The sequence below is a fragment of the Labrus mixtus genome, chromosome 4, assembly GCF_963584025.1.
Source record: "Labrus mixtus chromosome 4, fLabMix1.1, whole genome shotgun sequence".
NCBI lineage: Eukaryota > Metazoa > Chordata > Actinopteri > Labriformes > Labridae > Labrus > Labrus mixtus.
Genome location: NC_083615.1, coordinates 28,983,623 through 28,993,186, shown reverse-complemented (window position 1 = coordinate 28,993,186; position 9,564 = coordinate 28,983,623). Strand labels below are relative to the sequence as shown.

The 9,564-nt window shown below is 41.4% G+C and overlaps 2 protein-coding genes across 3 annotated transcripts in view; one reads left to right on the top strand and one right to left on the bottom strand.

Annotated features, from left to right (window-relative positions):
* Positions 1–1,067: 1,067 nt before the first annotated feature.
* Positions 1,068–5,148, top strand: arl2bp (ADP-ribosylation factor-like 2 binding protein). Of its 2 annotated transcripts, none has more exons than XM_061036776.1 (7): positions 1,068–1,156; positions 1,446–1,515; positions 3,006–3,067; positions 3,604–3,710; positions 3,815–3,900; positions 4,104–4,200; positions 4,304–5,148. In XM_061036776.1, the coding sequence occupies exons 1-7, from the start codon at positions 1,138–1,140 to the stop codon at positions 4,400–4,402; spliced, it is 540 nt and encodes a 179-aa protein (XP_060892759.1). In that variant the 5' UTR covers positions 1,068–1,137; the 3' UTR covers positions 4,403–5,148. The 2 variants fall into 2 exon arrangements, with proteins under 2 accessions (XP_060892759.1, XP_060892760.1); XM_061036777.1 differs by having other exon boundaries at positions 1,074–1,156; positions 1,449–1,515.
* Positions 5,145–9,564, bottom strand: part of pllp (plasmolipin) — an 11,217-nt gene continuing 6,797 nt past the window's right edge. The window contains exons 3-4 of the mRNA XM_061036775.1: positions 9,353–9,469; positions 5,145–7,195 (exon numbers count right to left, since the gene is read on the bottom strand). Of these exons, the coding sequence (XP_060892758.1) occupies positions 7,088–7,195; positions 9,353–9,469 (225 nt within the window). The 3' untranslated portion in view covers positions 5,145–7,087. The remainder of the gene's footprint in view (positions 7,196–9,352; positions 9,470–9,564) is intronic.

Sequence of the window (9,564 nt, the reverse complement as noted above, 5' to 3'; positions counted from 1 at the left end):
CTTTTGACTGTTGTCTAATTCTGTTTGTTGTGTTATACTCTGTTTTTCTGTGTGTGAATGTTCTTTGGTGGGACTTGTCTGTTGGACAGTAACGGTGCTGTGGAAAAGAATTTCCCCTCTGGGACAATAAATAAAGTCTGAAGTCTAATACAGTAGGCCTATATCATATACATAATCCCTTATACCATACATTTCAAGAGAGATGAAGACAGCAGACTAAAGGGGCAAACAAAGATTGAATCTTCTCTCTCCCCTGGATTGCAACAACACAGAAAGTATACAAATAAGTAAAGAATAATGGCAAAGAAGAATTACCCCAATATATCCCACACCTGCCTACCCCACCACCCCAACCTCCCTCTCCACCCACCCAGCCCTCCGTCCCTTCCTGCTTAACTTACTGCTCTTTTGTATCAAAGTGAATAGTCTAGATGCTGATTTTTAAGATGACAGCCTACTTTGTCAAGCAAAGATCACTTTGACCTCCGTATGATGCGAGGAAGATTTTTTGTTTTTTATTGTTTGTCTGCAGTAGTAACACATCACAGAAACTTACTTAAGGGTAACAAATAGTGAGATTCGCTCTTTTGCTTCTGCACATGGACCAAGAGTTCTAAAGCATTTCAAAGATCAATTGGACAAAAACTGTTACCTGATGATTGAGCCAAATGCAAAAAATAAAGAAAATGTGTAACATCTGCACGGTTAAAATGATATCTCACTGAAGTTCTCAGGCAAAACAAACCTAAGGAAAGGTTCAATCATGGAGGTAACTTTCAGTAAAGCTGAGGCTAAAGCAGTAGTCCGAAAATATGTAGAGCATAAAGGAAGTCATCTTTATCAAATTCAACAAAAAGTGGGAAGAAAGAAAGCAATAGAAAAAAAACAGGAGAGAGCAAGCAATAACAAGGAATAAGAACTGAATAAGTAAGTAAGTAATTTCATTTATGTATTTTGTTCTTCCTAATATTAACACTCCAGCATAGTAGGTGGCGGTAATGCACCTCAAAAAGGTAAGAAGGAGGCAGGAACTGAAGTTCACAGACTTTGTTTCGCCGGAAAGATTAGCAGAGACGCACGCCGTTTCCTTGGTAACCACATTACGTTCGCAATTTCACCTGTCAGCTTAATGAAAACATGGACATTCAGGAACTGAGTAAGTACACGAAATCACTTCAACTATCATTATTAGGATTTCGAGGTAAAAGTATGACTGTAAGTCCTTAAAAATACGAAATAAAGAGTTAAAAAAAAAACATAACAAATGAACGATACATGTGTGAAGCTAACACACGTTGTTTTCAGTTACGTCCAGAGCTAGTTTACTCTGTTTTAATGTTACAGCATGTTTAGAAGTCAATCCTCTTATAGTGTAACATTTTGTGCAGTAGATTATTTTAAATCTTCTCTTAAGTGCTCAGAGATTTCCTCCCCTCGTTTCCCAGAAGCCTGGAGCTGTGGAGACAACATGGTAGAAGTGGTTGATATGGACGAAGAGAACTTCGCTACGTCCAGGTGGGTTTCTTTTTAGTCTATAGAGGAAAGTCCAAAGAGGATTTCATGTGAGTCAGAGCAAGTCTCAAGTCCCTTTATCTACTGTAGGTGGTGTTTACTGCGACCTTAAGTCCCAAGAGCTTCTTTTAAACAATACAGTACAATGAAGAAGTAATGTAGGGGGGGAGTTAGTGGTTGTAGGCAATGTTGAAGAGGTGAGTTTTGAGGGATTTCTTGAAGGAGGTGAGTGTGGGGGAATCTCTAATGTTTTTTGGGATTGAGTTCCAGAGGGTGGAAGCAGCAACAGAGAAAGCCCTGTGCCCCCAGGACCGATAGTTGGTCCTGCAGGGGGGGGGGACAGGAGGTTTGCATCTGCAGACCAGAGAGTGCGGGTGGGAGTGTGTCGATGGAGGAGGTGAGACAGGTAGGGGGGAGGAGCCAGGTTGTGAAGGGCTTTGTAAGTGAGGATGAGGAGCTTGAAGTTGATACACTGGGGGATGGAGAGCCAGTGGAGGTCATGAAGAAAGAGGGGTGATGTGGTCTCTGGTGCGGGAGTGTGTGAGGAGACGAGCAGCGGAGTTCTGGATGTATTGGAGCTTCTTGAGTGAGTGTGATGGTGATCCGTAGAGGAGACTGTTACAGTAGTCTATTCTGGAGGTAATGAATGCGTGGGTGAGGGTCTCGGCAGCTGAGAATGAGAGTGATGGGCGGAGGCGGGGGATGTTTCTGAGGTGGAAAAAGGTTGTTTTGGTGATTTGTTTAATGTGTTTGTCGTAGGAGAGGGTTTGGTCCAAGATGACACCAAGGTTACGGATGTGGGGGGAAGGGAGCACTGTGTGGTGAGGGAGAAGTTGTTGGTGGATTTGATGAGGGATTTGACTTTATGATCAGACATTAAGGAAACATGCTATGTTGAAGTGCTGGCTTCTCTGACAACAATGCAGCAGCCAGTATGTCCTCCTTCTAACTTTAGATTCTGCTCCTGAATGCTCTGGATTTGTTTGGACCAGAGAAGGTAGGTTGTTTTAAGGCACCCCCACACGGCCGTTTTGGACGCCCCTCGCCATTGTCACGGCAAACCAGCAGGTGTTGCAGCGATGGAAGCGGGCGAGAGAAGTGGTTCAGATAGAAGTGATTGTACCCGACCTAAAAAGCCTCTGCATGTTTCTAATAAGCTCCACGAGCAGAAATGTGCTCAAACTCGGATCAATATTGGAGATGCTTTTGAAAAAGGTGACATTGTTTATGTTGTAGTTGTGTGATTATGGATATTTATCTTTAGCTGTTTTCTTGATTTCTTGTTTTCTCAAAACTAATTCCCTGATACGTTTCCATGCTGCTACAACTGTAACAGATCTCCTACAGTTAGGGATTTTGTTGAGCTTATTAGTTGACAGGTTCCCAGAAGCACTACCTTGTCTCTGTGTCAATATAATAACAACTCCTCCTTCTGTTGTTAGCAGTTTAACTTAAAGTGTACCTGGCTAATCTTCATTTTCTTCTACCTTCAGTTCCTCAGCTGCAGATTCTGCTTTTGATGCTGTCATTGGCTGCATAGAGGACATCATCGTGGGTATGATTTGTCAGTCTTTTCTCAACTTTATTCAGCAAACAGTCAGAACAAAGGGATTGTCTTTGTCCTGTATTGTTAATAATATCACACCTGCTTGTGTGTTTTGACAACAAATTGATTGAGCCACAGAATATGAGAAATGCAACTTCTTTCTAGAGAATCAAATTTTATTGTATTGGAGACCAAATAAATTGTGATTGAGGCTCTAATGGCGTACTCACACTAGGCAAAGGTGTCCCGTACCGTGCTTAAGCCCGTGCGTTTGCTCGTGTATAAACTGTACCGTGCCGAAGCACACCTCTTCAAAGCATGCCAGAGCCAATGAAGTGTACCGTGCTTACGCACAGATCGGAGCACTCACACTAGCAAAACGAACTGGACTTTAGGGGTGAATTGGCTTAGGCACGGTATGGATTGTGTGAGTGCATCCTTAAAATGCTTCAAATAATTCAATATGTCTTGTCCTTTTTTCTAGTGCTATTTGGGAATAGTGATAAGAGATAACCAATTAATGCTGATGATGCATTTTCTTTTAGAGGAGGAGTTCCAGCAGCTTCAGAGAAGCTTCATGGAAAAACACTACATGGAGTTTGAAGACTCTGAGGAGAACAAGCTCAGCTACACACCAATCTTCAATGAATATGTGAGTTACTGGATATCTCTCTGTGGTCTTCTGGATATCCCACCCAGGAATCATGTGGTTTTTACACCCAAATTCATAGTTAACAACTGTTGGCTGTTGTTTAGGTTGACCTGCTGGAGAAACACCTGGAGCAGCAGCTGACGAATAAGATCGCCGGCTTCAACATGAACAATTTCATACAGCTGCTCATGTAAGATGTGACATCTTGATGCCATTTTAAGATGTATTTTACTCTCTGTTATTGGTTTTATTGAAAGTAACCTGTCAAATTATCCAGTTTCTTGTTTAGTGCAACTTTTGCTCCCAACTTAATTGTGCAACAGACCACTAGGTGGCACTATCATGCTCTGAAAACATGATCACATTGAGCCATTGTTTCTCTTCCATCTGCAGGCAACACAAGGAGGAGGTACCAGGGGACATTTTTGACATGCTGCTGACGTTTACTGACTTCATGGCCTTCAAGGAGATGTTTCTGGATTATCGAGCAGTGAGTTGAAATTAGTCTGCTGAACATCCTTTAGAATAAGTGATATGGGATACTGATTTGAATGATTTGCTTTAACCCCAGTTATATGAATCTGTGCTTGCAGGAGAAGGAGGGTCGAGGTCTGGACCTAGGTGATGAACTGCTTGTTACATCTCTGATCCCTGCAGGTTCCAAACACAGCAGCAGCACTGAATTGAAGTGAAACTCACACACTTGAATGACCTCCTGCTCCATGTTCCTTATTATCCATGGGCCTTCAGATTTTCCTTAACTTGTGGTCCCTGTTCTCGTATATTCTGTGCTCTGACTTCGAGCTGCAGGATAAACCCAAGATAAATCTACAGTCTGCAGTTTTTTGTTTTTAATGTGACCAATGTAATGGCATATGTGTTCCATGAACCACTTAAGGGAAAAAGAAGAATCCTCCCCAACCACACCGGTGGACAAAATAGCTCCTTGAGATATTTGTATTGTGTCACTGGATTATGCAGATAGAGTCCAAATTCTAACCTTACATCTTTGTCACATTTGCCCAAGAGATTTCTATTTTCTGCTTGGGTAAGAGAGCAGGAACCCTACACTCTGGTCCTTGTGAAAAATGAACCTCCTTGTCATAAGGGGAGACATTTGATATGTTTGAATTTCTTTGCCCGGTATTAGAAAAATATACCAGAAGTAGAATATGTAAGACAATTTTAAATTATTTGTTGCATTTGAAAACTGATTGGATTGATTTTTGTGCCTGTGAAAGTCATTTTGAATGTATAAGTTGATTGTGTCTGTGTTTATGTCTACTATTAGAATTAAGAGTTATCGTTTAAAGGACAATGTTGAAGTGTTTTTTACATGACGGTATTAATTGTTTACGTTTAATAATGTCACTGGTGAAATGCTGTATTGACATTTGTAAGTAGAAATATATTTTAAAATAAATAGTTCAAGCCTTCATTTGAAATCATCACTTGCTTTATTGGACCAGGTGCATGGTGGAGCCCCAGGACTCGCTGCAGGATTTCACCAGCATACTTGTTTTTTGTACAAAAACACAAAATACCTCATAAAGGCACATAAAACAGGAGCTCGGCAATCAATAATGTAAACCACAGAAATGGGTTACACATTTTTCCACGGCTTTATGTCCCATTTGTGGAACCACATTTGAATCATTAGTTGGATGACGTCCTGCAGAAAGTTGCATTTTCATGATATACTTCAGTAACTAACTAAAACAGTACATTTTTAAATCTCATTTGGTACATTCATCAGTGGTGCTTTTCCTCGGCCCATGTTGAATAAATATAGGTTCCTATGTGAGATCTACAAAGGGAATTGAAATGGATATCAGCAGGAAACAGACTACACGAGCATGTATTCTTTACAGACCATGTTAGGAGGCTTAAAGGTCACATATTATCCTGCTTTCCAACCAGTTTAAATAATTCTCAGAGCTACCAAAAACATGTCTGTGAAGTGTTTTGTTCTAAATCCACTCTGATCCTGTATTTGATCATGCCTATAAACCCCTCGATTTCAGCCCTCCTCAGAACAGGCTGTTTCTGTGTCTGTACCTTTAAATATGTAAATGAGCTGTGTCTGACCACACCCCCTCTCTGGGAGGACTTGGGTGGCTCAGGTTTCCTCGCTCCATGTCCTATTGTTTATGGTGAGAAGTCAGACTCAGAGGGCAGAACAAACACCTAGCTGTGGGAGTGTCACCCACCTGGGGGAGGGGCTACTGCCCTTTGTGATGTCATGAAGGGAAAATCTCCAAACGGCCTGTTTGAGCACACATTTTCTGAAAAGTGGAGCAGGCAAAAGACGCAGAGGATGGACTTTTCTCATCATAGCTGGGATTGTCGACAGACAAGGGACACATGTTAGTGTTAGAAAAACATGGTAAAGTGTAATTTGTAATTTTAATGTTTTTCCTTGTTAAATAGCACAGCATGGTGCTGCAAATAAAATTGGGAGACAGATAGCCGTTCACCAATTAGTCTAGTGTTGCCAGGGGATTAATGTTGGGGGGGGGGTTACTGCTCTTTGTGATGTCACAAAGGGAAAAGTGGAGCAGGCAAAAGATGGAGAGGATGGAATTTTCTTATGATTGGGGGTTTGTAGACTAGACTAGAGACACTTAGGGTCAGAAAAGTTCAACACCATATCGTTAAATCAAAACTTTTTATCAATGAAGAGGATCAAGTACATAACTTTACAGCTTTACACCAACATTGACATTTAGAGACATTATTTAATCTATAGAGACTTTAAATGGCAAGATGGCTGATTGCACGAGTGCTTATATTACAGGTGCCCAGTGAGCACTCACTGGGATTTTAGTGTTGAAAACAGGTTGAAATTGGGTCTAAGACCAAATCTCAAAAAAATTTCAAACAGTCAAAATAATAGAGGTTAATCTATGTATAGATAAATGTCTTCAAATAGTCAATGAAAACTCTTTTGAATGTCTTTTCATCAAAAAATGCTTGCTGGGTGAGCTTCCAGCCAATATAAAGCACTTTACTTTATCATGTCATAACTTGTTCTCATTGTAAACACAAGTTGTAGTTTTTCAGTGGTTATGTACTTGACTTTTCATAGCTGGAACATGAATTAATTCCCCCATCCAAGAAATGAGTGAGTGTGGCAAGTGGCAACTGGAAAGTTACCCAACAAAGCCACTTCATCAAAGTATTATGTCAGGATGCAGAATCTGAGCAACATCTGATTGGATTATCCAGTGCTGAAAAACAATTTGTTCCCATAATGTGAATGAAAGGTCTACTGAGGTCTGGGTTCCCAGAGTCAGCAGTTGTGGTTGAGTGACAGTATTCAAAATTTTGGAGGAGAAAACATGACTTTCTCCTGATCAGCGTCACAGTTTTCTGTCCTAGGTCGGCACTGAGTTGGTGGCTGCGTTTCCTCCATCTCCCTTCCAGTCCAAATAGGAGAAGAAAGCACTGGCACCGTACGCCAATGTGACCACGGCAGCGAAGAACTGAACAGAAAGAGAGGCAGAGTGACACGGTCGGGTCAGGAGGCGAAAAGGGGGAGAAGAGAGATAAAGACACACCTTTAAATGAGTCCATGAAGAAGAGAAAAAAGTCTCAGATCTTCAACAAGACACATAAATCACAGATACATTTGTATGTGTTCACACCTGATGGATTCCAGGTAGATGTTTTTTATTAACTTTTAATGCTGTAATCGGTAAATAATCCTTATGCCGTCAAATGGCATGAAATGGAACTGATAAGAGTTTGTGATAGGACAGGCCGTGTGTGTCTTAAATGCTACTGTAGCTGTAAACCAGAATGGACTTTCACCTGTGGGCTGGACTATTCAACTTGTAATCTTTTTCCAAGTGTGCAGATTTCTGTCTGACACATATAAACACACACATCAACTCTGAATCTGAAAATCTGACATCCCTTTTTTTAAAAGAGTGTAGGGGAGAAGCGAGTACTGCAGCTGCGGTGCAAAGGTAAATAGGCTTTTAAACACCAATGAACTGATATGATTTACAGCCATGTGAGCCATACAGTAAATAGCTTTTCCTACCTGCCTCTCTTTAAGTTTCGTGTGAGTGTACCTGACCGTGGCTGATAAGCAAACATGCCATTTGAATCACACCTAGCTAAACAGTGCAGGAGGGGAAACCTGCTAATATCTACAATTTTCAATCAACTGAACAACTTTACAGACTTAATTTTTTCTATTGATTAATTCAATTTTGTAATATATATAAATCTGTTTATAGATGCATCCACAGGGAGTGTGTCTGAAACTCCTTTAAGGACTCCTGACTATTTCCAGGCATTAGACTCTTGATCAGTAACTGTTTAAGCACTCTGACAACATTTGGAGCTCCCCCTACTTACTGGCAGCAGTGTAGGTCACAAGCTCCGCCTCCATGATATAAACAGATGGTACATTGATGGTAAAAGGACTTGAGCTTGTATAGCACTTTTCTAGTCATCTGACTATTCAAAGCTCTTTTACACCGCAGGTCACGCCTACACATTCACACACTGATGGTAGAGGCTGCTGTGTTAAGAGTTCATGAGAAGTAACTAATCTCATTCATACACATCTATACACTGCTGACAAAGCAGCTGGAGCAACTTGGGGTTAAGTGTCTTGCCCAATGACACATCGGACATGTAGCCGCAGGAGCTGGGGATGGAACCCTGACCTTCCAGTTTAAGACGAGTGACTCTACCACCACAGCCGACCTATTTATCAAACTATAACATTCAGAACAGACACAATAATCTGTTGTGCTGTGGACTGTACCAAGGCCTTGTCCCAGAAGCAGAAGCCAGGCTCTCTCGAGTAGATTGAGCTCCCCCAAACTTCAGCAAGGTAATCGGGCACTACTACCACCCAACTTCCCTGACGCCCAGCCACCACCATTGGACTGTGTCGTCCCCACAACTACCGCTGTCCTCATTCATGAACGACCTGCTCCGACCTCCAGCTCAGCGGCAAGGAAGTGTGGACAACAGGAACGTGAGGAATACAAATGAGAAATCCTTCCTGCATCTTATCCCATCTCCCCCTATACCATTTTTCTTTTGTCACATAAAAATGAGTAAGGTCTTCTACCTGCTGTTTTGTAAAACGTCTCAAGATTGGCGCAATGCAAACAACGATTGATTGATTGATAAGTTAAATGTGTGTTATGTTATGCCACAGAGGATCCCAAACTACACAGACTCTGGCTCTGTCTAATATTTTTGTCCCACACATGTCCCACATAGCAGGAGATTATCTGTGTTGGGCACTTACTTGGATCTGGAAAGTTTGGTTAAGATGAGGGGGGGCGGGGGGGCTCCCTGGGTGGAGTACTAAGGCTATTACTTTTTCTGGATTGATATCCCAAAATGTACAGGGATGTACCCACATCACACAACAGTCCAAATCGATTAAAGGCAACTTATTAAATTGCCTACTTGCGAGCTGTTAATGTCCCAGACTATCAGTTAACTCATTTAACTCATAGGGCTGCAGGTTAAAGTCATTGTAATGTCGGGGTCAATGCATTCTGTTTTTTTTGTTCTCACCTGCAATGTAGGAATGTGTTGACATTTTTCAGGAGTGCAGTATATGTGTGAAAGTGGTGTGAGTGTTTGAGTAGTGTCAGATGTCTTACAGCAGCTGCTCCAAAATGTCCATGGAAATAAGAATATTTGAAGGGATGCACAGATGCTGCGTTGGCCAAGAAGGCGGTCAAATAAAGGAGTGTTGCTATGCCGTTATACCCCATCACCTATTAAAAAGAGAAAAAAAAAAAACATTAGCAAACAACAAATTCTCCACGTTTTAAAATTTGTTGGCTCCTTTTTCTGTCTTTTTTTTTTAACC